Genomic DNA, 25,735 nt, shown 5'->3' with positions numbered 1-25,735 from the left:
AGAGTAATAAATATGTATAATCAATCAATCAATCGTATTTATTGAGCGCTTACTGTATGCAGAGCACTGTACTAAGCGCTTGGGAAGTACAAATCGGCAACATATAGAGACGGTCCCTACCCGACAACGGGCTCACGGCCTAGAAGGGGGAGACAGACAACTAAACAAAACATGTAGACAAGTGTCAAAACCGTCAGAATAAATAGAATCACAGCTATATGCACATCATTAACAAAATAGAGTAGTAAATATGTATAAGTAAGATAAATAGGATAATACAAATATATACAAGTGCTGTGGGGAGGGGAAGGAGGTAGGGATCTTTCCTCAAATTAATGGGCCACTGAAATTTTAGTCCTATCCTTCCAGATTCTAGCCACTCACATTTTTAGAGGATCTGTATAAATGCAAACGAAAAATAAAATAGTCAAAGCCATACATATCTGGAAGAATTAAATTAAAATTACACCTTCCAGCTGACCCTCCCAAATAGTATTTTAGATACCAAGGCTCGACTCAAGGTTGTATTCATTAGTAACATAGCACCAATAGTATTTCATACTACCAGACAAAACGCAATTCTAGTCTCTGTGTGTTTCTCCGTGCGAAATACTCACAAGCGCTACTTATTTTTACTCTTTTATTCACTTTTGCTGTTCCTGCCGCCGTGAGCTTTGTTCAGATCCAGTGAATCCGCAAATCCTGGAAGTCTGAACAACTGGCACATGTTTGTTTTAAAAGTTTCTCGTTAGCCGAGACCTCGAGACCGGCAGGGAACGTATCTATCAACTCTGGAATACTGGACTCTCCCAAGCGCTTAGAACAGTGGTCTGCACGCTGTCTACCAGCGTGGCTCAGTGGAAATAGCCCAGGCTTTGGAGTCAGAGGTCATGGGTTCAAATCCCACCGCTGCCAATGGTCAGCTGTGTGACTTTGGGCAAGTCACTTCACTTCTCTGGGCCTCAGTTCCCTCATCTGGAAAATGGGGGTGAAGACTGTGAGCCCCCCGTGGGACAAGCTGATCACCTTGTAACCTCCCCAGCGCTTAGAACAGTGCTTTGCACATAGTAAGCGCTTAATAAATGCCATTATTATTACTACTACTATTATTATTATTACCAGGCCCTGAACTAAGTAGATACAATCTAATCGAGTGGGACACGGTCCTTGTCCCATGTGGGGCTCACGGTCTCAATCCCCATTTTACAGATCAGGGAACTGAGGCCCAGAGAAGTGAAGTGACTTGTCTGAGGTCACACAGTGATGGAGCCGAGATTAGAACCCAGGCCCTTCCGACTCCAAGACTTGGGCTCTATCCACTAATCCACGCTGCGTCCCTCATTTTTATTGATGGAAAAACGTTCTTTTAACAATAATCTTGGTATTTATTTATTTATTTATTTTACTTGTACATATCTATTCTGTTTATTTTATTTTGTTAGTATGTTTGGTTTTGTTCTCTGTCTCCCCTTTTTAGACTGTGAGCCCACTGTTGGGTAGGGACTGTCTCTATATGTTGCCAACTTGTACTTCCCAAGCACTTAGTACAGTGCTCTGCACACAGTAAGCACTCAATAAATATGATTGATTGATTGATTGATTGGTATTTGTTAGGCGCTCACTATGAACCAAGCACTGTCCTTCTAGACTGTGAGCCCGCTGTTGGGTAGAGACCATCTCTATATGTTGCCAACTTGTACTTCCCAAGCGCTTAGTACAGTGCTCCGCACCCAGTAAGCGCTCAATAAATACGATTGAATGAATGAATGGGGTAGATACAAGATAATCAGGTCCCACATGGGGCTCACAGCCTAAGTAGGAGAGAGACTGGAGATTGAACCCCCATTTTACGGATGAGGAAACAGAGGCCCAGAGAAGTGAAGTGACTTGCCAAAGGTCGACAGCAGACGGGTGGCAGAGGCAGGATTAGAATCCAGGTCCTCTGACACCCAAGCCCGGCCTCTTTCCGTTTGGTATAAAGTATTTAAAACCTTCCCATGAGCTTTTCTAGGAGAATTCAAACAAATGGATGACCATTGAAACAAATGGATGAGCACAGTCTTTTAGACTGTGAGCCCACTGTTGGGCAGGGACTGTCTCCATATGTTGACAACTTGGACTTCCCAAGCGCTTAATACAGTGCTCTGCACACAGTAAGAGCTCAATAAATACGATCGATTGATTGACTGAACCACTAAGTAAAACAGCTGGGCTGTGGGGAGTGACATCACTGATGGGAAACTCTCTTTTCAATTCAGAGAGTTTTCAAACCTTCCCGTGTGGTTTTCTAGGAGAATCTGAACAAGCTGATGACCAACCTGAGGAGCACTCACCCTCACTTTGTGCGCTGCATCATCCCCAACGAGACGAAAACGCCCGGTAAGGAGGGAAGCGTAGGCCCCGGCCGGCCCGGCAGCGGGCCCCGGGGTTTCCCCTCCGTGCCCCGGGTTCGGGGGGCTCACTCGTGGGGCGTCCGTCCGCAGGGGCCATGGAGCACGAGCTCGTCCTTCACCAGCTGCGCTGTAACGGGGTGCTCGAAGGCATCCGCATCTGCCGGAAGGGGTTCCCCAGCAGGATCATTTATGCTGACTTCAAGCAGAGGTTAGTTTTTCACTCATTCTCCCCCTTCTCGACTGTAAGCCCACTGTTGGGTAGGGAACGTCTCTATATGTTGCCAACTTGTACTTCCCAAGCGCTTAGTCCAGTGCTCTGCACACAGTAAGCGCTCAATAAATACGATTGAAAGCATCAATGAATTCTGTTCACTGAGGAAAATTTGAGGGGTACTTTCCGAGCACAGTTTTCCCATTGGCGATTCAGGAAGCAGAACCCAGGAGAAGCCATGCGGCCTATGGGGTAGAGCCTGGGCCTATTCCATTTATTATTAAGCAGCATGGCTCAGTGGAAAGAGCCCGGGCTTTGGAGTCAGAGGTCATGGGTTCTAATCCCGGCTCCGACAATTGTCAGCTGTGTGACTTTGGGCAAGTCACGTCACTTCTCTATGCCTCAGTTCCCTCATCTGTAAAATGGGGATTGACTGTGAGCCCCCCATGGGACAACGTGATCACCTTGTAACCTCCCCATTGCTTAGAACAGTGCTTTGCACATAGTAAGCGCTTAATAAATGCCATTATTATTATTATTATTTATTTTCTATTTATTATTTACTATTCTCTTTATTTTATTTTAATATATTTGTTTTAATAATAATAATTATTAGTGTGCAGAGCACACACTAATACAGAGTACAAGTATAAGTTGGCAACATATAGAGATGGTCCCTACCCAACAGTGGGTTCACAGTCTAAAAGGGGGAGATGGAGAACAAAACCAAACATACTAACAAAATAAAATAAATAGAATAGATATGTACAAGTAAAATAAATAGAGTAATAAATATGTACAAACATATATACATATATACAGGTATATATGTTTATACATATACATGTATATATATATAATGTATATATACTTACATATATATGTATATACCTCAATCCCTCGACCAATATTTAACAATTGTAACGAGGCCGCTAACAGATTTTTACAGAAGAGGAAGGAAGTTTCTGCATTCCCTCTAGAGACTGTAAGCTCGTCGTGGGCAGGGAACACGTCCACCAAGGGTGGCTCAGTGGAAAGCCCCCTTCTAGCCTGTGAGCCCGCTGTTGGGTAGGGACCGTCTCTATATGTTGCCAATTTGGACTTCCCAAGCGCTTAGTCCAGTGCTCTGCACACAGTAAGCGCTCAATAAATACGATTGAGTGAATGAATGAATGAATGAAAGAGCCCGGGCTTGGGACTGAGAGGTCATGGGTTCAAATCCCGGCTCCGCCAACTGCCAGCTGTGTGACTTTGGGCAAGTCACTTCACTTCCCTGGGCCTCAGTTACCTCATCGGATGAAGTCTACCTCTTCTAGACTGTGAGCCCGTTGTTGGGTAGGCACCGTCTCTATGTGTTGCCAACTTGTAATAATAATAATAATGCTGGTATTTGTTAAGCGCTTACTATGTGCAAAGCACTGTTCTAAGCAATGGGGAGGTTACAATAATAATAATAATAATAATAATGGCATTTATTAAGCACTTAATATGTGCAAAGCACCATCCTAAGCGCTGGGGAGGTTACAAGGTGATAAGGTTGTCCCACGTGGGGCTCACAGTCTAAATCCCCATTTTACAGATGAGGGAACCGAGGCCCAGAGAAGCGAAGTGACTTGCCCAAAGTCACCCAGCTGACAATTGGCAGAGCCGGGATTTGAACCCATGACCTCTGACTCCAAAGCCCGGGCTCTTTCACTGTACTAAGCACTGTACTAAGGTAGAGGGGGTAGAGTCTCAACTGCTGACAGGGAGGGGTTCCCCCGCTGCGCTCTCCTCAGCGAATCTTCTTGATTCTGCTTCCTCGGCCAGATACAAGGTCTTGAATGCGAGCGCCATCCCGGAGGGGCAGTTCATCGACAGCAAGAAGGCCTCGGAGAAGCTCCTCGGGTCCATCGACATCGACCACACGCAGTATAAGTTCGGCCACACCAAGGTACCGGTCCGACTCGGTCCTCCCCGGGCCCTTCGGGCCGGACTCCCGGCGGGAGGCGGGAGGTGATCGTGCTCCTCTTCTCCCCTCGTCCAGGTGTTCTTCAAAGCCGGACTCCTGGGTCTCCTGGAGGAGATGCGAGACGACAAGCTGGCCCAGCTGATAACGCGCACCCAGGCCCGGTGTCGCGGTTTCCTCATGAGGGAGGAGTACAAGAAGATGATGGAGAGGAGGTGGGAATCTTAACGAGTCTCTGCGTCCTCTCCGATTTCTCATTTAATTGCTGCCTCACAATCATGACGGCATTTGTTAAGCGCTTACTACGTGCCAAGCACTGTTCTAAGCGCTGGGGAGGATACAAGGTGATCAGATTGTCCCAAGTGGGGCCCACAGCCTTCATCCCTATTTTCCAGATGAGGGAACTGAGGCACAGAGAAGTGACTTACCCAAGGTCACACAGCTGACAATCAGCGGAGCCAGGATTTGAACCCATGACCTCTGACTCCCAAGCCCGGGCTCTTTCCATTGAGCCGTGCTGCTTCCCTGCTTCTCAGTTGCCAACTTGTACTTCCCAAGCGCTTAGTCCAGTGCTCTGCACACAGTAAGCGCTCAATAAATACGATTGATTGAATGAAATGAATGAACATCTGCGTTAGGTTCATTGAGGTTCAGCTTTAAAGCCTCACTGGAAACCTCAATTTCCAGGGAATCCATCTTCCGCATCCAGTATGACGCCCACTCCTTCATTGGAAACGCTCTTGATTTCCAAAGAGGGAGTCCCTTTTCCGCGTCCCAAAGGACGCCAGCTTCTTCACTGGAAATAATCGTAATTTCCAGGGAGGGAATCCCTCTTCCGCCACCGGCACAAGGCCCGCTCCTTCATCGGAAACACTCTTAACTTCCAGGGAGTCCATCTTCTGCATCCAGTACAACGTCCGCGCCTTCATGAACGTCAAGCACTGGCCCTGGATGAAGCTCTACTTCAAGATCAAGCCGCTGCTGAAGAGCGCAGAGACGGAGAAGGAGATGGCCAACATGAAGGAGGAGTTCGAGAAGGCCAAAGAGGAGCTCGCCAAGTCGGAGGCCAAAAGGAAGGAGCTGGAGGAGAAGATGGTGGCCCTGTCCCAGGAGAAGAACGACCTTCAACTCCAAGTCCAGTCGGTGAGTGTCAGGTTTTTTGGGCTCTTTATGGTATCTGTTAAGTGCTTATTGTGCACCGGGCGCACAATAAGACGATCAGATTGGACACAGTCCGTGTCCCACGTGGGCCTCACTCTCTTAACCCCCATTTTCCAGATAAGGGAACCCACTGATGGGTAGGGACCGTCTCTATATGTTGCCAACTTGGACTTCCCAAGAGCTTAGTACAGTGCTCTGCACACAGTAAGCGCTCAATAAATACGATTGATGATAATGATGATGAAGCGACTTGCCCGGGGTCCCACAGCAGACGAGCAGCAGAGCCGAGATTAGAACTCAGGTCTTTCTGAACTCACTTTCAACCAATAAATCAATCAATTGTATTCATTGAGCGCTTACTGTGTGCAGAGCACCGAGGGTGGATTCCAACAGGACCCTCCAAGATGGCAGGTTCCTGGAAAACCAGGACCCTGCTGCTAATTTCCCAAACTGTCTTAATCCGACAGCTCAAAAATTACGGAGGTCTAGTTCCCTGTAACGCTACGCACTTGTTCATTCATTCATTCATTCATTCATTCATTCAATCGTATTTATTGAGCACTTACTGTGTGCAGAGCATTGTACTAAGCACTTGTTAATTTAATGACAGAATGATGCCAGATTTCTCTGTGTGGCCCAGTCTTGAAAAGGTAGTTGTTAATGGCTCTGTATTCAGAAACGTAGACTGCAATCTATATTTAATAATAATCATAATAACAACAGTGGCATTTATTAAGCACTTACTATGTGCAAAGCACTGTTCTAAGCGCTGGGGAGGTTCCAGGGTGATCAGGTTGTCCCACGCGGGGGCTCACAGTCTTCATCCCCATTTTCCAGATGAGGTCACTGAGGCCCAGAGAAGTAACACCTGGCCAAGTCACTTGGGCAAGTCACTTCACTTCTCTGGGCCTCAGTTCCCTCATCTGTCAAATGGGGATGAAGACTGTGAGCCCCCCGGGGGACAACCTGATCTCCTTGTAACCTCCCCAGCGCTTAGAACAGTGCTTGGCACATAGTAAGCGCTTAATAAATGCCATCATCATCATCACCACATGTTTTGTTTTGTTGTCTGTCTCCCCCTTCTAGACTGTGAGCCCGCTGTTGGGTAGGGACCGTCTCTACGTGTTGCCGACTTGGACTTCCCAGGCGCTTAGTACAGTGCTCTGCACACAGTAAGCGCTCAATAAATACGAATGAATGAATGAAGTGACTTGCCCAAAGTCACGCAGCTGACAATTGGCGGAGCCGGGATGTGAACCCGTGACCTCTGACTCCTCCGACTCTGACTGAGCCACGCTGTTTCTCTAACCCTGCATCAGGGCTTCCAAATACATCCCATCTGGTTTATTATTCAGTGCAACACTTAAAAAACCAGAACCTTACACATATTCCCAACAGCGACGCTGGTTCCGTTTCTGGGGTCTGAATCCTATGTTCCTTTACATAAGCTTCCCTAGGGCTCTGAACCCAATCACCTGCTCCGGGAGATAAAATTCCACAAAATAAATCACCATCATCCCCACACTTGCACTCGTGTGGATTCGCCCACCCGTTTATCTAAAAATTCCCTCTTTCTCTCACCCACCTACTTCCCCTCTCCGCCAATCTCGCTTTTCCCTAGCTACTCCTTCGCGCCTCCTCTCCGTCTCTCAATCGCTCGCTCTCACACCTACCCGCCCGCTTTCTTCCTCTCTCCCAGATCTCCCACTCAACGCTGTTTCAAGCAAAACGACGGGGACTCAGTGGTCACTCTATCATGGGGAATTCATTAGCGCTTCAAAGGGAGCCACCGGCCACTACGTCAAATCCACTGTCTATCAGAAATGCATTTTAATCAATCAATCAATCGTATTTATTCAGCGCTTACTGTGTGCAGAGCACTGGACTAAGCGCTTGGGAAGTCCAAGTTGGCAACATCTAGAGACGGTCCCTACCCAACAGTAGGCTCACAGTCTAAAAGGGGGAGGCAGAGAACAAAACCAAACATACTAACAAAATAAAATAAAAAGAATAGATATGTACAAGTAAAATAGAGTAATAAATATGTACAAACATATATACATATGTACAGGGGTTTTAAATCGATTTCCTTGAGGTGCTTATCATCATCAATCGCATTTATTGAGCACTTACTATGTGCAGAGCACTGTACTAAGCGCTTGGGAAGTACAAATTGGCAACATATAGAGACAGTCCCTACCCAACAGTGGGCTCACAGTCTAAAAGGGGGAGACAGAGAACAAAACCAAACATACCAACAAAATAAAATAAATAGAATAGATATGTACAAGTAAAATAAATAGAGTAATAAATATGTACAAACATATATACATATATACAGGGGTTTTAAATCGATTTCCTTGAGGTGCTATGACTACTGAGCAGCAGCATGGCTCAGTGGAAAGAGCCTGGGCTTTGGAGTCAGAGGTCAGGGGTTCAAATCCCGGCTCTGCCACTTGTCGGCTGTGTGACCTTGGGCCAGTCACTTCACATCTCTGGGCCTCAGTTCCCTCTTTGGTAAAATGGGGATTAAGACTGTGAGCACCCCCCCCCCCCCCGCTGTGGGACAACCTGGTCACCTTGTATTCCCCCAGTGCTTAGAACAGTGCTTTGCACATAGTAAGCGCTTAACAAATACCATTATTATTATTATTATTATTCATTCATTCAATCGTATTTATTGAGCGCTTACTGTGTGCAGAGCACTGTACTAAGCGCTTGGGAAGTCCAAGTTGGCAACATATAGAGACGGTCCCTACCCGACAACGGGCTCACAGTCTAGAAGGGGGAGACGGACAACAAAACAAAACATGTGGACAGGTGTCAAGTCATCAGAATAAAAAGAAGTAGAGCTAGATGTGCATCATTAACAAAATAAATAGAATAGTAGAATAGAATAGATCAATGTTGTTGATGGTGATTACAAAAGCTAGAAACTAAAATTGAAAAGTTACTGAAGACTGTGAGCCACATGTGGGACAACCTGATGACCTTGGATCCCCTCCCAGTGCTTAGAACAGTGCTTGGCACATAGTAAATGCTTACCAAATGCCATTATTATTATTATTATTATTATTATTATTATTATTAGTTGGCCCTTTAGTCCCCCTTAGTCCTTAACGCAAAGGTGACTGAAAAAGAAATACCAGTTTCTGAAACGAACCCCCCTTAAACAGTACGAAGACAAACCAAGTCAGATCTGGAATCGGTCTATTCAGCCCAGTAATCTCTCTAATAAGAAGCAGCGTGGCTCAGTGGAAAGAGCCCGGGCTTTGGAGCCAGAGGTCATGGGTTCAAATCCCGGCTCCGCCACTTGTCAGCTGTGTGACTTTGGACAAGTCACTTCATTTCTCTGGGCCTCAGTTCCCTCATCTGTAAAATGGGGATTAAGATTGTGAGCCCCCCATGGGACAACCTGATCACCTGGTATCTCCCCAGCACTTAGAACAGTGCTTTGCACATAGTAAGTGCTTAACAAATACCATTATTATTATTATTATTATTATTATTAATGGCACTAGAAATGCAGAAAAAAATAACATTAAATTGCATTGCATTCTGCCAAGCTTCTGGGTACAGTGCTCTGTCTTCTGAGTGCCATCCGAAGGGATCGTTTTCCATCGTTCTCTGGATCCTCTGATCTCAGTCTACAAAGACTTAGTACAGTGCTCTGCACACAATAAGCGCTCAATAAATCATCATCATCATCATCAATTGTATTTATTGAGCGCTTACTGTGTGCAGAGCACTGTACTAAGCGCTTGGGAAGTACAAGTTGGCAACATATAGAGACGGTCCCTACCCAATAGTGGGCTCACAGTCTAAAAGGGGTAGAGTATGATTGATTGATTGATTGAAGAGGTTGGACTTCAGGGACTGAGTCCGCTCCCTTCCCCCGTTTGCTTCCCACCCCCAGGAAGTGGACGGCTTGGCCGACGCGGAGGAGAGGTGCGACCAGCTCATCAAGGCGAAAATCCAGCTGGAGGCCAAAATCAAAGAGGTGACGGAGAGGGCGGAGGACGAGGAGGAGATCAACGCCGAGCTGACGGCCAAGAAGAGGAAGCTGGAGGACGAGTGCTCCGAGCTGAAGAAGGACATCGACGACCTGGAGCTGACGCTGGCCAAGGTGGAGAAGGAGAAGCACGCCACCGAGAATAAGGTAAGGGAAGGGGACGGGACGGTTCCCCTTCGTCCCCGCCACCGCCATCCTGGGCCCCGAGCGCCACGGGGCAACGCGCCTTCCCTCACCCCAGGTGAAGAACCTGACGGAGGAGATGGCCGGCCTGGATGACACCATCGCCAAGCTGACCAAAGAGAAGAAAGCTCTCCAGGAGGCCCACCAGCAGACCCTGGATGACCTCCAGGCTGAGGAGGACAAAGTCAACACGCTCACCAAGGCCAAGACCAAGCTGGAACAGCAAGTGGACGACGTAAGCCCGAATGCAAACAAAACGGGTCTTGCCTTTCCCTTCCCGGGATGATTCGGCATGAGTGATGAAACGCCGCTACGGGCGGCTCGTTTGTGACTTAGCTCGACGGGTCTACGGGAAATCAGTTTCCCCCTTGAGACCCCGGGCCTGGGAGTAAGAAGGAGCTGGATTCTCATCCAGGCTCTGCCGTTTGGTCTGTTGTGTGACCGTGGGCAAGTCACTTCGTTTCTTCCTGCCTCATCTGTAAAACGGAGATCAATCAATCATCATCATCAATCGTATTTATTGAGTGCTTACTATGTGCAGAGCACTGTACTAAGCGCTTGGGAAGTCCAAGTTGGCAACATATAGAGACGGTCCCTACCCAACAGTGGGCTCACAGTCTAGAAGGGGGAGACAGACAACAAAACAAAACATATTAACAAAATAAAATAAATAGATAAATAAATAAATAAGATATGTACAAGTAAAATAATTTTAATTTCAAATTGAACCCAGGGTGGAAAATGGACTGATTAGCTTGGATCTACCCCAGCGCTTAATACAGTGCCTGGAACATAGTAAGCGCTAAACAAATACTATTAAAAAAACAGTGAAAGTACATCAGCAGGAATTTTACCAATTTGGGGCACATGTGTTGTGCTGTAATTCTATTTGTGGTTTCATAACATTATAACTGAAATACCAAATAGTTTCAAATTAGGTAATTATCCATACTTAGTCCAATAGACGGTCAGCTTCTTGTGGGTAGAGATTGCACCTACCAATTCTGTCGTATTGGACTTTCCCAAGTGCTTAGCAGAGTGCTCTGCGCACAGCAAGTGCTCAGTAAATACCCTTGATTCATTCATTCATTCATTCAGTCGTATTTATTGAGCACTTACTCTGTGCAGAGCACTGTACTAAGTGCTTGGGAAGTCCAAGTTGGCAACATATAGAGACGGTCCCTACCCAACAGCGGGCTCACAGTCTAGAAGGGGGATTGATTGATTAGCTAAATTTCAATATTTAGCATTATTCAATCACGTGTGCACTAATAGATATTGGAGAGGAACAGCTTGTGAGAAATCAAGTCAGGAAAGGAGATGGTCTAGTGAGCGGCGCGAGGGCCTGGGATTCAGAAGGAGAATTCACCATATTATTATGAATTCAGCTCGAGGGGTCTCTGGAGCAAGAGAAGAAAGTGCGCATGGACCTGGAACGGGCCAAGAGGAAACTCGAGGGAGACCTGAAGTTGGCCCAGGAATCCACGATGGATATAGAAAACGACAAACGGCAGCTTGAGGAAAAACTCAAAAAGTAAGTGCGGCGAAGAAGGTTCCTCCTAGGACCAAGTGGAACCAAGGGTGGCTCAGTGGAAAGCCCCCTTCTAGACCGGGAGCCCACTGTTGGGTAGGGACCGTCTCTATATGTTGCCAACTTGGACTTCCCAAGCGCTTAGTACAGTGCTCTGCACACAGTAAGCACTCAATAAATACGATTGAATAATAATAATGGTGTTTATTAAGCGCTTACTATGTGAAAATCACTGTTCTAAGCGCTGAATGAATGAACACCCAGTGCTTTTCAAATAGGAAAGAGTTTGAAATGAGCCACGTGCAGAGCAAAATTGAGGATGAACAAGCTGTGGGCATGCAGCTGCAGAAGAAGATCAAAGAGCTGCAGGTTGGATATTTTCCCATCCTACGGGAGAGCATTCCCGGGGAGAGGCTGACCGGAGCGCGTTTTCCGTGTGTCGATCCCAGGCTCACGTCGAGGCCGAGCGGGTGTCCCCTCCTGATCCCGCGGTCTTCCCATCGTGTCATGCTGGGGAGGGACTGACCGGAGCGCATTTTCCCCGTGTGTCGTCCTCAGGCTCGCATCGAGGAGCTGGAGGAGGAGATCGAGGCCGAGCGGGCGTCAAGGGCCAAAGCGGAGAAGCAGAGATCCGACCTGTCCCGGGAGCTGGAGGAGATCAGCGAGCGGCTGGAGGAGGCCGGAGGGGCCACCTCCGCCCAGATCGAGCTGAACAAGAAGCGCGAGGCCGAGTTCCAGAAGATGCGGCGGGACCTGGAGGAGGCCACCCTGCAGCACGAGGCCACGGCGGCCGCCCTGCGCAAGAAGCACGCCGACAGCGTGGCCGAGCTCGGGGAGCAGATCGACAACCTGCAGCGCGTCAAGCAGAAGCTGGAGAAGGAGAAGAGCGAGATGAAGATGGAGATCGACGACCTGGCCGGCAACATGGAGACCGTCTCCAAGGCCAAGGTATCGCGGGAAGTTTGGACGACTGACCCTTAGGAGGATATACACAATTGTCAGCCGTGTGACTTTGGCCAAGTCACTTCACTTCTCCGGGCCTTGGTTACCTCATCTGGCAAATGGGGATTAAGATTGTGAGCCCCCCGTGGGACAACCTGATTACCTTGTAACCTTCCCAGTGCTTAGAACAGTGCTTTGCACATAGTAAGCGTTTTACAAATACCAGTATTATTATTATTATGTCACTCCACTTCTCTGAGCCTCAGTTCCCTCATCTGTAAAATGGGGATTAAGACTGTGAGCCCCCCGTGGGACAACCTGATCACCTTGTAACCTTCCCAGCACTTAGAACAGTGCTTTGCACATAGTAAGCACTTAACAAATACCATTATTATTATTATTGTTATGATGTCACTCCACTTCCCTGGGCCTCAGTTCCCTCATCTGTAAAATGGGGATTAAGACTGCAAGCCTCACGTGGGACAACCTTGTATCCCCCCAGCACTTGGAACAGTGCTTTGCACATAGTAAGGGCTTAATAAATGCCATATTATTGTTATTCTTCTATTATTATTATTATTCTAGACTGTGAGCCCACTGTCGGGTAGAGACAATCTCTATATTGCCAACTTGTACTTCCCAAGCGCTTAGTACAGTGCTCTGCACACAGTAAGCCCTCAATAAATACGACTGAATGAATGAACGAATGATTACTATGTAGTAAGCACTATTTCTGTCCTTCTCACAAACAGGGAAACCTGGAAAAAATGTGCCGCGCTCTAGAAGATCAGCTTAGCGAAGTGAAGACGAAGGAAGAAGAACAGCAGCGGCTGATCAACGAACTGTCGGCTCAGAGGGCCCGCTTACAAACGGAATCAGGTCAGAACTAGAGCCAAATCCTCATCAGCCTCCTCTCCCATCTCCCCTCCTCCTGTCTCTCCCCACTTCAGTCTATACTTCACGCCGCTGCCCGGATCATCTTTGTGCAGAAACACTCTGGGCATGTCACTCCCCTCCTCAAAAATCTCCAGTGGCTACCAATCAACCTACGCATCAGGCAAAAATTCCTCACCCTGGTCTTCAAGGCTGTCCATCCCCTGGCCCCCTCCTACCTCCCCTCCCTTCTGTCCTTCTCCAGCCCAGCCCGCACCCTCCACTCCTCTGCCGCCGCTCACCTCCTCACCGGGCCTTGTCCTTGCCCGTCCTGCCGTCGACCCCCGGCCCACGTCCTCCCCTGGCCCCAAATGCCCTCCCTCCACACATCCGCCAAGCTGGCTCTCTTCCTCCCTTGAAATCCCTACTGAAATCTCACCTCCTCCAGGAGGCCTTCCCACACTGAGCCCCCAACTTCCTTTCCCCCTCCACCCCATCCCCGCCACCTTACCTCCTTCCCCTCCCCACAGCACCTGGATATATGTATATATGTTTGTACGGATTTATTACTCTATTTATTTATTTGTACCTATTTTTGCCATTGATTTTATTTTGTTAATATGTTCTGTTTCCTTGTCTTTCTCCCCCTTCTAGACTGTGAGCCCGCTGTTGGGTAGGGACCGTCTCTAGATCAATCAATCGTATTTATTGAGCGCTTACTGTGTGCAGAGCACTGTACTAAGCGCTTGGGAAGTACAAGTTGGCAACATATAGAGACGGTCCCTACCCAACAGTGGGCTCACAGTCTAAAAGGGGGAGACAGAGAACAAAACCAAACATACTAACAAAATAAAATAAATAGAATAGATATGTACAGGTAAAATAAATAAATAGAGTAATAAATATGTACAAACATATATACATATATACAGGTGCTGTGGGGAAGGGAAGGAGGTAAAATGGGGGGATGGAGGGGGGACGAGGGGGAGAGGAAAGAAGGGGCTCAGTCTTTAGTTGTTACCGACTTGTACTTTAGTCCAGTGCTCTGCACACAGGAAGCGCTCAATCAATACAAATGACTAAATGAATGAACCAAATAATTCGGGATAACTTCCTCAGGGTGAAACTGTCGTCCCAGGTCTCGCCCCAGTGACGTTATGATTAGTCTTTTCGCGATTCATCCCATCGCCCAGTTTCACCATTGAGCAGTTTTGACTAAGCGCCTACTGGGTGGGGGGCACTGAACTTTGTTCCGGGCGTGAGGATGATAGCAGTCGGTCCCTCAATCGGTGATTTTTATGGAGCGCTGATTTTGTGCTCAAGAGACAGAAAGCCAAAACCCGTGGTTTGTTTCTTCTCGCACTGAAGACCAAAGACAAATGAATCACTGTGAGCAGGAAATAATACTACTAATAATAATTACAACATTTATTAAGTGCTTACTACGTGCAAAGCACTGTTCTAAGCACTGGGGAGGTTCCCCCTTCTAGACTGTGGGCCCACTGTTGGGTAGGGACCATCTCTAGATGTTGCCAACTTGGACTTCCCAAGTGCTTAGTACAGTGCTCTGCACACAGTAAGCGCTCAATAAATACGATTGAATGAATGAATACTATTCTATTTATTTTCTTTTGTTACTATGTTTTGTTTTGTTCTCTGTCTCCCCCTTCTAGACTGTAAGCCCGCTGTTGGGTAGGGACCGTCTCTATATGTTGCCAACTTGGACTTCCCATGTGCTTAGTACAGTGCTCTGCACACAGTAAGCGCTCAATAGATATGATTGAATGAATGAATGAATGTTGCTGTTCATTCATTGAATGAATGAATGAATACAAGGTGATCAGGTTGTCCCACGGAGGGCTCACAGTCCTCATCCCCATTTTACAGATGAGGGAACTGAGGCACAGAGAATAATAAGAAGAAGAATAATGGCATTTATTAAGCACTTACTACGTGCAAAGCACTGTTCTAAGTGCTGGGGAGGTTCCAAGGTGATCAGGTTGTCCCACGGGTGGCTCACAGTCTTAATCCCCATTTTACAGATGAGGGAACTGAGGCCCAGAGAAGTGAAGTGACTTGCCCAAAGTCACACAGCTGTCAATTGGCAGAGCCGGGATTTGAACCCATGAACTCTGACTCCAAAGCCCGGGCTCTTTCCACTGAGCCACCCTGCTTCTCCTGATAGGAAATGTGCCTACCAACTCTGTTATTAAGGACTCTCCCAAGCGCTTAGTACAGTGCTCTGCACACAGTAAGCGCTCATTAAATACCATTGATTGTGCTGTAAACTGTAAGCTTATTGTGGGCAGGGAATTTGTCTACCAACTCTGTTGTAATGGACTCACCCAAACGCTTAGCTTAGTGCTCTGCCAGCAGTAGGTGCTCAATAAATACCACCGACTGATTGATCGAATCTCTTTTCTTGCTGCTGGTCTTCCGCAGGCGAGTTTTCCCACCAGCTTTACGAGAAAGACTCTTTAGTGTCGCAGTTGTCGCGAGGCAAGCAAGCCTTCACCCAGCAGATTGAGGAACTGAAGAGGCAACTGGAAGAGGAGACAAAAGTGAGAATTGGACCGGCGGTTAATAATGAAGATGGCATTTGTTAGGCGCTTACTATGTGCCAAGCACTGCTCTAAGCGCTGGGGGGGATACAAGGTGATCAGGTTGTCCCACCTGGGGCTCACAGTCTTCATCCCTGTTTTACAGATGAGGCCCAGAGAATAATAATAATAATGGTGGTATTTGTTAAGCGCTTACTATGTGCCAAGCACTGTTCTAAGCACTGGGGTAGATACAAGGTGATCAGGTTGTCCCAAGTGGGGCTCACAGTCTTCATCCCCGTTTTACAGATGAGGACACTCAGGCCCAGAGAATAATAATAATAATGGACGTGTTTGCTAAGCACTTAGTATGTGCCAAGCACTGCTCTAAGCGCTGGGGGGATACAAGGTGATCAGGTTGTCCCACCTGGGGCTCACAGTCTTCATCCCCGTTTTACAGATGAGGCCCAGAGAATAATAATAATAATGGTGGTATTTGTTAAGCGCTTACTATGTGCCAAGCACTGTTCTAAGCACTGGGGTAGATATAAGGTAATCAGGTTGTCCCACGTGGGGCTCACAGTGTTCATCCCCGTTTTACAGATGAGGTCACTGAGGCCTGGAGAATAATAATAATAATGGTCGTATTTGTTAAGCGCTTACTATGTGCCAAGCACTGTTCTAAGCGCTGGGGTAGATATAAGGTAATCAGGTTGTCCCACATGGGGCTCACAGTCTTCACCCTCGTTTTACAGATTAGGTCACTGAGGCCCAGAGAATAATAATAATAATAATAATAATAATAATAATAATAATAATAATAATGGTCATATTTGTTAAGCGCTTACTATTTGCCAAGCACTGTTCTAAGCACTGGGGTAGATACAAGGTAATCAGGTTGTCCCATGTGGGGCTCAAAGTCTTCATCCCCATTTTACAGATGAGGTCACTGAGGCCCAGAGAATAATAATAATAATAATAATAATGGTGGTATTTGTTAAGTGCTTACTATGTGCCAAGCACTGTTCTAAGCGCTGGGGTAATATAACAATATAATAGTATGATGACATTTGTTAAGCACTTACTATGTGTCAAGCACTGTTCTAAGCGATGGGGGAGATACAAGGTAATCAGGTTGTCCCATGTGGGGCTCACAGTCTTCATCCCCATTTTTTCAGCGCTTAGAACAGTGCTTTGTACATAGTAAGCGCTTAACAAGTACCATTATTATTATTAAGTTAAGTGGCTTGCCCAAAGTCACACAGCTGACGAGTGGCCGAGCTGGGATCAGAACCCACGACCTCTGACTCCCAAGCCCGGGCTCTTTCCACTGGTTAAGATTGTGAAAGTCTCTCGGTTCGAATCCCGGCTCCACCACGCATCTGCTGTGTGACCCTGGGCAAGTCAGTTAACTTCTCTGAGCCTCATCTGTAAAAGGAGGATTAAGACTGTGAACCCCAAGTGGGACAACCTGATCACCTTGTATCCCCCCAGCGCTTGAAACAGTGCTTTGCACGCAGTAAGTGCTTAACAAATGTCATTATTATTATTATTATTATTATTACCTATTTCCCAGCAGGTCACCAAGTGCTGTCCATGTTGGGTAGGGACTGTCTCTATATGTTGCCAACTTGTACTTCCCAAGCGCTTAGTCCAGTGCTCTGCACACAGTAAGCGCTCAATAAATACAATTGATTGATTGATTCTGGGAGAAGTCATTCAGTCATTCATTCAATTGTATTTAGTGAGTGCTTACTGTGTGCAGAGCACTGTACTAAGTGCTTGGGAAGTCCAAGTTGGCAACATCTAGAGACGGTCCCTACCCAACAGCGGGCTCACAGTCTAGAACGGGGAGACAGAGAACAAAACAAAACATATTAGAAGCAGAGTGGCTCAGTGGAAAGAGCATGGGCTTTGGAGTCAGAGGTCATGGGTTTGAATCCCGACTCCGCCACATGTCTGCTGTGTGACCTTGTGCAAGTCACTTAACTTCTCTGAGCCTCAGTGACCTCATCTGTAAAATGGGGATTAAGACCGTGAACCCCACATGGGACAACCTGATCACTTTGTATCCCCCCCCAGCTCTTAGAACAGTGCTTTGCACATAGTAAGCGCTTAACAAATGCCAACATTATTATTATTATATTAAGAAAATAAAATAAGTAGAATAAATATGTACAAGTAAAATAAATAGAGTAATAAATCCGTACAAACATATATACATATATCCAGGTGCTGTAGGGAGGGGAAGGAGGTAAAGCAGGGGGGATGGAGAGGGAGAAGAGGAGGAGAGGAAGGAGGGGGCTCAGTCTGGGAAGGCCTACTGGAGGAGGTGAGCGCTCAGAAGGGCCACGTTCGTCGAAGTCACGTTTGTCCCTCAGTCCTCGTCTGTCCCCTCTGTCCCCCAGGCCAAGAACGCCCTGGCCCACGCCCTCCAGTCCTCCCGCCACGACTGCGACCTGCTGCGGGAGCAGTACGAGGAGGAGCAGGAAGCCAAGGCCGAGCTGCAGAGGGCCATGTCCAAAGCCAACAGCGAGGTCGCCCAGTGGAGGACCAAGTACGAGACCGATGCCATCCAGCGCACGGAGGAGCTGGAGGAGGCCAAGTACGTGGATTTTGGATAAAAGGAAGGGAAGGAGAGAGGGAGAGACAGAGAGGACAAAAAGGAGCTTCAAGAGTGAGAGAAAAATGTCATCACCCCCTTTTTCCTCTCCTCCTCCCCATCCCCTCCGCCCTAATAATAATAATGGCATTTATTCATTCATTCATTCATTCAATCGTATTTATTGAGCGCTTACTGTGTGCAGAGCACTGGACTAAGCACTTGGGAAGTACAAGTTGGCAACATAGAGAGACGGCCCCTACCCGTCAGTGGGCTCACAGTCTAGAAGGGGGAGCCCTTACTATGTGCAGAGCACTGTTCCAAGCACTGGGGAGGTTACAAGGTGATCAAGTTGTCCCGCAGCGGGCTCACAGTCTTAATCCCCATTTTACGGATGGGGTAACTGAGGCACAGAGAAGTGAAGTGGCCCAAAGTTGCCCAGCTGACAATTGGCTGAGCCGGGATTTGAACCCATGACCTCTGACTCCAAAACCCGGGCTCTTTCCACTGAGCCATGATGCTTTCAAATCCCGGCTCCGCCAATTGTCAGCTGTGGGACTTTGGGCAAGTCACTTCACTTCTCTGGGCCTCAGTTCCCTCATCTGTAAGATGGGGATTAAGACTGTGAGCTCCCCATGGGACAACCCGATCACCTTGTAACCTCCACAGCTCTTAGAACAGTGCTTTGCACATAGTAAGCGCTTAATAAATGCCATCATTATTATTGTGTAAAAAATTGGGGAGACCATTACCTGTTTCAGAGACATTTGGGCCGAGATGAAGAGTTAGGCAAAGCGTGCTTGGCTACGCAAACCTTAAGTGCATATCCATAATGGGCTTTAATCAATCAATCAGTCAATCGTATTTATTGAGTGCTTACTGTGTGCAGAGCACTGTACTAAGCTCTTGGGAAGTACAAGTAGGCAACATATAGAGACAGCCCCTACCCAACAGCGGGCTCACAGTCTAGAAGGGGGAGTCTTCCCCTGAAGACTGACATCTCCTTATAGGCAGGGAACGTGTCTTACCAACTCTGTTGTACTGGGCTCTTCCAATTCATTCATCCATTCATTCAATCGTATTTATTGAGCGCTTACTGCGTGCAGAGCACAGCACTAAGCGCTTGGGAAATCCAAGTTGGAAAAATATAGAGACGGTCCCTACCCAACAGTGGGCTCACTGTCTAGAAGTCCAAGTGTCCGGTCCATCACTCTGCATCCAGTAGACTGTCACTAAGTACCACTGATTGATTAGCTGAACACGATCATCTTCAATTTCTTCCAATCTCTTCTCCATCACTCATCTTTTACCTTCCGGGGTTTTCCAGGAAGAAGCTGGCTCAGCGGCTGCAGGACGCCGAGGAGCACGTGGAAGCCGTCAATGCCAAATGCGCGTCCCTGGAGAAGACCAAGCAGCGGCTGCAGAACGAGGTGGAAGATCTCATGATCGACGTGGAGAGGACCAACGCCGCCTGTGCCGCCCTCGATAAGAAGCAGAGGAACTTCGACAAGGTATGGAGTTGCGCTTCCCGGCTGCCTCATGGGCCGGCTTCCCCCAAGGCCCGGACTGACAATTTCCCCTTCTCCAGATCCTGGCGGAATGGAAGCAGAAATACGAGGAGACCCAGGCCGAGCTGGAGGCGTCTCAGAAGGAGTCCCGCTCGCTGAGCACGGAGCTGTTCAAGATGAAGAACGCCTACGAGGAGTCTCTGGACCAGTTGGAGACGCTGAAGCGCGAGAACAAGAACCTGCAGCGTGGGTCCCTGGGGGGTCTCTATCCGGGGGGCGGGGAGGGGTCTACCCCCAAGGGACCAAACCCGGCCCCATTCTGTTTCCGACAGAGGAGATCTCCGACCTCACCGAGCAGATCGCGGAGGGAGGGAAGCATATCCACGAGCTGGAGAAAATCAAGAAGCAGATTGAGCAAGAGAAGTGTGAGCTACAGGCCTCCCTGGAGGAAGCGGAGGTGGGCACCATATTGGCTTGTCGTGACCAGAAACAAAGGAAAGACACTTTCCCCCTCCTTTTTAATGGTATTTGTTCGGCGCTTTCTATGTGCCAGGAACTGTACTAAGCACTGGAATAGGTACAGGATAATCAATCTGGATCTCGTCCGTGTCCCGTTCAGGGCTCACAGTCTTAACCCCCATCTTACAGATCAATCAATCAATCGTATTTATTGAGCACTTACGGGGTGCAGAGCACTGTACTAAGCACTTGGGAAGTACAAGTTGGCAACAGATGAGGTGACAGGAACAGAGAAGTTAAGTGACTTGCCCAAAACCACACAGCAGACAGGTGGTGGACCTGGGATGAGAACTCAGGTCCTCTGATGCCCAGGCCCGGGCTCTTTCTGCCAGGCTGTGGGCTTTTCCCTCTGTAAACCTATGGAATGACTCAAGAATCTGACTGAGAATTCATTCGATCGTATTTATTGAGCTCTTGCTGCATGCAGAGCACACAGTAAGTGCTCAATAAATACGATTGATGATGATGATGATGGAGTCAGAGGTCATGGGTTCAAATCCCGGCTCCGCCAACTGTCAGCTGGGTGACTTGGGGCAAGTCACTTCACTCCTCTGGGCCTCAGTTACCTCATCTGAAAAAATGGGGATGAAGACTGGGAGCCCCCCGTGGGACAACCTCATCACCTTGTAACCTCCCCAGCGCTTAGAACGGTGCCTTGCACATAGTAAGCACTTAATGAATGCCACCATCATTTATTATTATAATCAAGGACTTTCCCAGCTCACCTAAAATAGCTATTTAGAAGTTGCTGAGAAAACGTTCAGCCATCATTTCCCAGCGATCACTTGCTTCCCTTAAGGCGTCCCTGGAACACGAAGAGGGCAAGATCCTCCGCATCCAACTGGAGCTGAACCAGGTCAAGTCGGAGGTCGACCGGAAGCTCGCGGAGAAGGACGAGGAGATCGACCAGCTGAAGAGGAATCACCTCAGGGTGGTGGAGACCATGCAGACTGCGCTGGACGCCGAGATCCGGAGCCGGAACGACGCCATCCGCATCAAGAAGAAGATGGAGGGGGATCTGAACGAGATGGAGATCCAGCTGAACCACGCCAACCGCATGGCGGCCGAGGCCCTGAAGAACTACAGGAACACCCAGGGCATCCTCAAGGTGGGTCCCTGCCAGATCCGTCCAGCCGAGGGTCTGAGCCTCTCCGGCCTTCCGATTCCGAGAGAAACCCGGCTCTTTTCCCGGCCAGGACACGCAGCTGCACCTGGACGATGCCCTCCGCGGGCAAGAAGACCTGAAGGAACAGCTGGCCATGGTGGAGCGCCGGGCCAACCTGCTGCAGGCCGAGGTGGAGGAGCTCCGCGCGGCCCTGGAGCAGACCGAGAGGAGCCGTAAGATCGCCGAGCAGGAGCTGCTGGACGCCAGCGAGCGCGTCCAGCTGCTGCACACCCAGGTAGGACCCTTGCCACTCATCAATCCATCCGAGGGAAGCTGCGTGGCTCAGTGGAAGGAGCCCGGGCTTTGGAGTCAGAGGTCAGGGGTTCAAATCCCGGCTCTGCCAACTGTCAGCTGTGGGACTTGGGGACTTCTCTGGGCCTCAGTTCCCTCATCTGGCAAATGGGGGTTAAGACTGTGAGCCCCCCGTGGGACAACCTGATCACCTTGTAACCTCCCCAGCGCTTAGAACAGTGCTTTGCATATGGTAAGCGCTTAATAAATGCCATCATCATTATTATTATCCATCAGTGGTATTTATTGAGGGCTTACTGCGTGCGGAGCGCTTGGGAGAGTCCAATATAAGACAGTTGGCAGACACGTTCCCAGCCCATAATTGACACCTGTCCACATGTTTTGTTTTGTTCTCTGTCTCCTCCTTCTAGACTGTGAGCCCGCTGTTGGGTAGGGACCATCTCTAGATGTCGCCAACTTGGACTTCCCAAGCGCTTAGTACAGTGCTCTGCACACAGTAAGCGCTCAATAAATATGATTGAATGAATGAATGAATAAATGTTGCCAACTTGGACTTCCCAAGCGCTTAATACAGTGCTCTGCACACAGTAAGCGCTCAATAAATACCACTGAATGAGTGAATGAATGTTGCCAACTTGGACTTCCCAAGCGCTTAACACAGTGCTCTGCACACAGTAAGTGCTAAATAAATACGATCGAATGAATGAATGAACCAGCTGACAGTGTGCAGAGCATTGGACTAAGCACTTAGGGGGAGTCCAGTGCCACAGAATCGGGAGACCCAATCCCTGCCCACAATGAGCTGACAGTCTAGAGGACGATCAGTGGCATCTATTGAGCTGTTGCCGTGTGCAGAGCACTGGGCTAAGCACTTGGGAGAGTCCAGTGCAACAAAGTCGATAGACACGTTCCCTGCCCACAACAAGCTTGGAGAAGCAGCGTGGCTCAGTGGAAAGAGCCTGGGCTTTGGAGTCAGAGGTCATGGGTTCAAATCCCGGCTCCGCCACTTGTCAGCTGTGTGACTTTGGGCAAGTCACTTCATTTCTCTGGGCCTCAGTTCCCTCATCTGGAAAATGGGGATGAAGACTGTGAGTCCTCTGTGGGACAACCTGATCACCTTGTAAACTCCCCAGCGCTTAGAACAGTGCTTTGCACATAGTAGGCACTTAATAAATGCCATTATTATTATAACAAGCTGACAGTCTTGAGGGGGAGACGGACAGTGCTCAGCACTTAGAACTTAGAACACTTAGAACTTAAATGCCATTATTATTATTATTATTATTATTATTATTATTATTATTATTCCACTACTTTCATGTCACTTTACATATGCATACTACTTATAGTGGACTCTCCCAAGTGCTTAGTGCAGTGCTCTGCACAGGGTGACCTACTGATGATGGAGGTTTTTAAGTGCTTACTATGTGCAAAGCACTGTTCTAAGCGCTGGGGAGGATGCAAGGTGATCAGGTTGACCCACGGGGGGCTCACAGTCTTAATCACCATTTTACAGATGAGGGAACTGAGGCCCAGAGAAGTTAAGTGACTTGCCCAAGTTCTCACAGCTGACAATTGGTGGACCCATGACCTCTGACTCCAAAGCCCGGGTTCTCTTCCACTGAGCCACGCTGCTTCTCTAGTCACTTAATAATAATAATAATAATGATGGTATTTGTTAAGCACTTACTATGTGCAAAGCACTGCTCTAAGCGCTGGGGGGACACAGGGTGATCAAGTTGTCCCACGAGGGACTCACAATCTTAATCCCCATTTTCCAGATGAGGGAACTGAGGCCCAGAGAAGTGAAGTGACTGGCCCAAGGTCACACAGCTGACAATTGGCGGACCCATGACCTCTGACTCCAAAGCCCGGGCTCTCTCCCACTGAGCCACGCTGCTTCTCTAGTCACTTAATAATAATGGTATTTTTTAAGTGCTTACTATGTGCCAAGCACTGTTTTAAGTACTGGGGGGGACACAGGGTGATCAGGTTGTCCCACGTGGGGCTCACAATCTTAATCCCCATTTTGCAGATGAGGGAACTGAGGCCCAGAGAAGTGAAGTGACTGGCCCAAAGTCACACAGCCGAAAAGTGGCGGAGCGGGGATTAGAACCCATGGCCTCTGGGTCCCAAGCCCGCGCTCTTTCCACTGAGCCACAGAGCTGAGCCCGATGATATCCCCCAGTCCCCTCCAGCTATCACTGACCTTTAAGATGACAGGGCCAGCTTTTCGGTTTTAATTGATTTCGGCAGAACACCAGCCTGATCAACACCAAGAAGAAGCTGGAAACGGACATCTCCCAGATCCAAGGCGAGATGGAGGATATGGTCCAGGAGGCTCGCAACGCCGAAGAGAAGGCCAAGAAGGCCATCACCGACGTAAGCCAAGGGGCATCCCTCCCGACGTCCGTCCCCTCATCCCGGGGGGCGATTCCCCGGCCCTTCCAGGGTCCCTGAGGTCTTGGGTTTCGCCATCCTTAGGCTGCCATGATGGCCGAGGAGCTGAAGAAGGAGCAGGACACCAGTGCCCACCTGGAGAGGATGAAGAAGAACATGGAGCAGACGGTGAAGGACCTGCAGCTTCGCCTGGACGAGGCCGAGCAGCTGGCCCTCAAGGGGGGCAAGAAGCAGATCCAGAAGCTGGAGGCCAGGGTGCGTATTCCACATTAAAATGCATTTTCCAACGCATTTCCCAACGCGTTGCTGTTCCCAAGCGCTTAGCACAGTAAGCGCTCAATAAATCCGAGTGAATGAACGAATGAATGAATTTTCCAATGAGTTCTTTTTTTTTTCTAGCCCGCTGAGAAGCAGCGTGGCTCAGCTCGTGGGTTCAAATCCTGGCTCTGCCACTTGTCAGCTGTGTGACTTTGGGCAAGTCGCTTCACTTCTCCGGGCCTCAGTCCCCTCGTCTGTAACCCAGGACCCTCCCCACAGCACTTGTATATATTTTTACAGATTTATTACTCTATTTCACTTGTACATATTTACTATTCTATTTATTTTGTTAATGATAAGCATATAGCTATAATTCTATTTGTTCTGACGATTTTGACGCCTGTCTGCATCTTTTGTTTCGTTGTCTGTCTCCCCCTTCTAGACTGTGAGCCCGTTATCGGGTAGGGACCGTCTCTATCTGTTGCCGACTTGGACTTCCCAAGCGCTTAGCACAGTGCTCTACACACAGTAAGCACTCAATAAATATGACTGAATGAATGAGTGAATGAATTTTCCAATGAGTTCTTTTTTTTAATAGCCCACTGAGTAGCAGCGTGGCTCAGTGGAAAGAGCCCGGGTTTTGGAGTCAGAGCTCGTGGGTTCAAATCCCGGCTCTGCCACTTGTCAGATGTGTGACTTTGGGCAAGTCACTTCACTTCTCTGGGCCTCAGTCGCCTCATCTGTAACCCAGGACCCTCCCCACAGTACTTGTATATATTTTTACAGATTTATTACTCTATTTCACTTGTACATATTTACTATTCTATTTATTTTGTTTATGATATGCATATAGCTATAATTCTATTTGTTCTGACGATTTTGATGCCTGTCTGCATTTTTTGTTTCGTTGTCTGTCTCCCCCTTCTAGACTGTGAGCCTGTTATCGGGTAGGGACCATCTCTATATGTTGCCGACTTGGACTTCCCAAGCACTTAGTACAGTGCTCTGCACGCAGTAAGCGCTCAATAAATATGAATGAATGAATGAATGAATAGCAATTAAGACTGTGAGCCCCACGTGGGACAACTTGATCACCTTGTAATAATAATAGTAATAGCATTTATTAAGCGCTTACCATGTGCAAAGCACTGTTCTAAGCGCGGCAGAGTTTACAATGTGATCAGGTTGTCCCACGGGGGGCTCACAGTCTTAATCCCCATTTTTTCAGATGAGGTAA

The 25,735-nt window shown here is 48.1% G+C and overlaps 1 protein-coding gene across 11 annotated transcripts in view; it reads left to right on the top strand.

The window, feature by feature from the left end:
• Positions 1–25,735, top strand: part of LOC119931846 (myosin-4-like) — a 76,927-nt gene that overhangs the window by 40,889 nt on the left and 10,303 nt on the right. For all 11 annotated transcript variants that reach the window (XM_038750758.1, XM_038750767.1, XM_038750760.1 and 8 more), the window contains 20 exons: positions 2,292–2,379; positions 2,484–2,601; positions 4,414–4,537; positions 4,631–4,767; positions 5,440–5,695; positions 9,630–9,872; positions 9,967–10,143; positions 11,297–11,442; positions 11,718–11,808; positions 11,998–12,387; positions 13,134–13,260; positions 15,697–15,815; positions 18,203–18,399; positions 19,724–19,907; positions 19,985–20,150; positions 20,237–20,361; positions 21,223–21,531; positions 21,620–21,823; positions 24,097–24,222; positions 24,325–24,495. In XM_038750758.1, the coding sequence (XP_038606686.1) occupies positions 2,292–2,379; positions 2,484–2,601; positions 4,414–4,537; positions 4,631–4,767; positions 5,440–5,695; positions 9,630–9,872; positions 9,967–10,143; positions 11,297–11,442; positions 11,718–11,808; positions 11,998–12,387; positions 13,134–13,260; positions 15,697–15,815; positions 18,203–18,399; positions 19,724–19,907; positions 19,985–20,150; positions 20,237–20,361; positions 21,223–21,531; positions 21,620–21,823; positions 24,097–24,222; positions 24,325–24,495 (3,498 nt within the window). The remainder of the gene's footprint in view (positions 1–2,291; positions 2,380–2,483; positions 2,602–4,413; positions 4,538–4,630; positions 4,768–5,439; positions 5,696–9,629; positions 9,873–9,966; positions 10,144–11,296; positions 11,443–11,717; positions 11,809–11,997; positions 12,388–13,133; positions 13,261–15,696; positions 15,816–18,202; positions 18,400–19,723; positions 19,908–19,984; positions 20,151–20,236; positions 20,362–21,222; positions 21,532–21,619; positions 21,824–24,096; positions 24,223–24,324; positions 24,496–25,735) is intronic.

Source organism: Tachyglossus aculeatus, chromosome 8, assembly GCF_015852505.1.
Source record: "Tachyglossus aculeatus isolate mTacAcu1 chromosome 8, mTacAcu1.pri, whole genome shotgun sequence".
In the NCBI taxonomy this organism is placed as follows: Eukaryota; Metazoa; Chordata; class Mammalia; order Monotremata; family Tachyglossidae; genus Tachyglossus; species Tachyglossus aculeatus.
The sequence above is the reverse complement of the archived record's forward strand: the minus strand, read 5'-3'. Positions and strand labels throughout refer to the sequence as shown.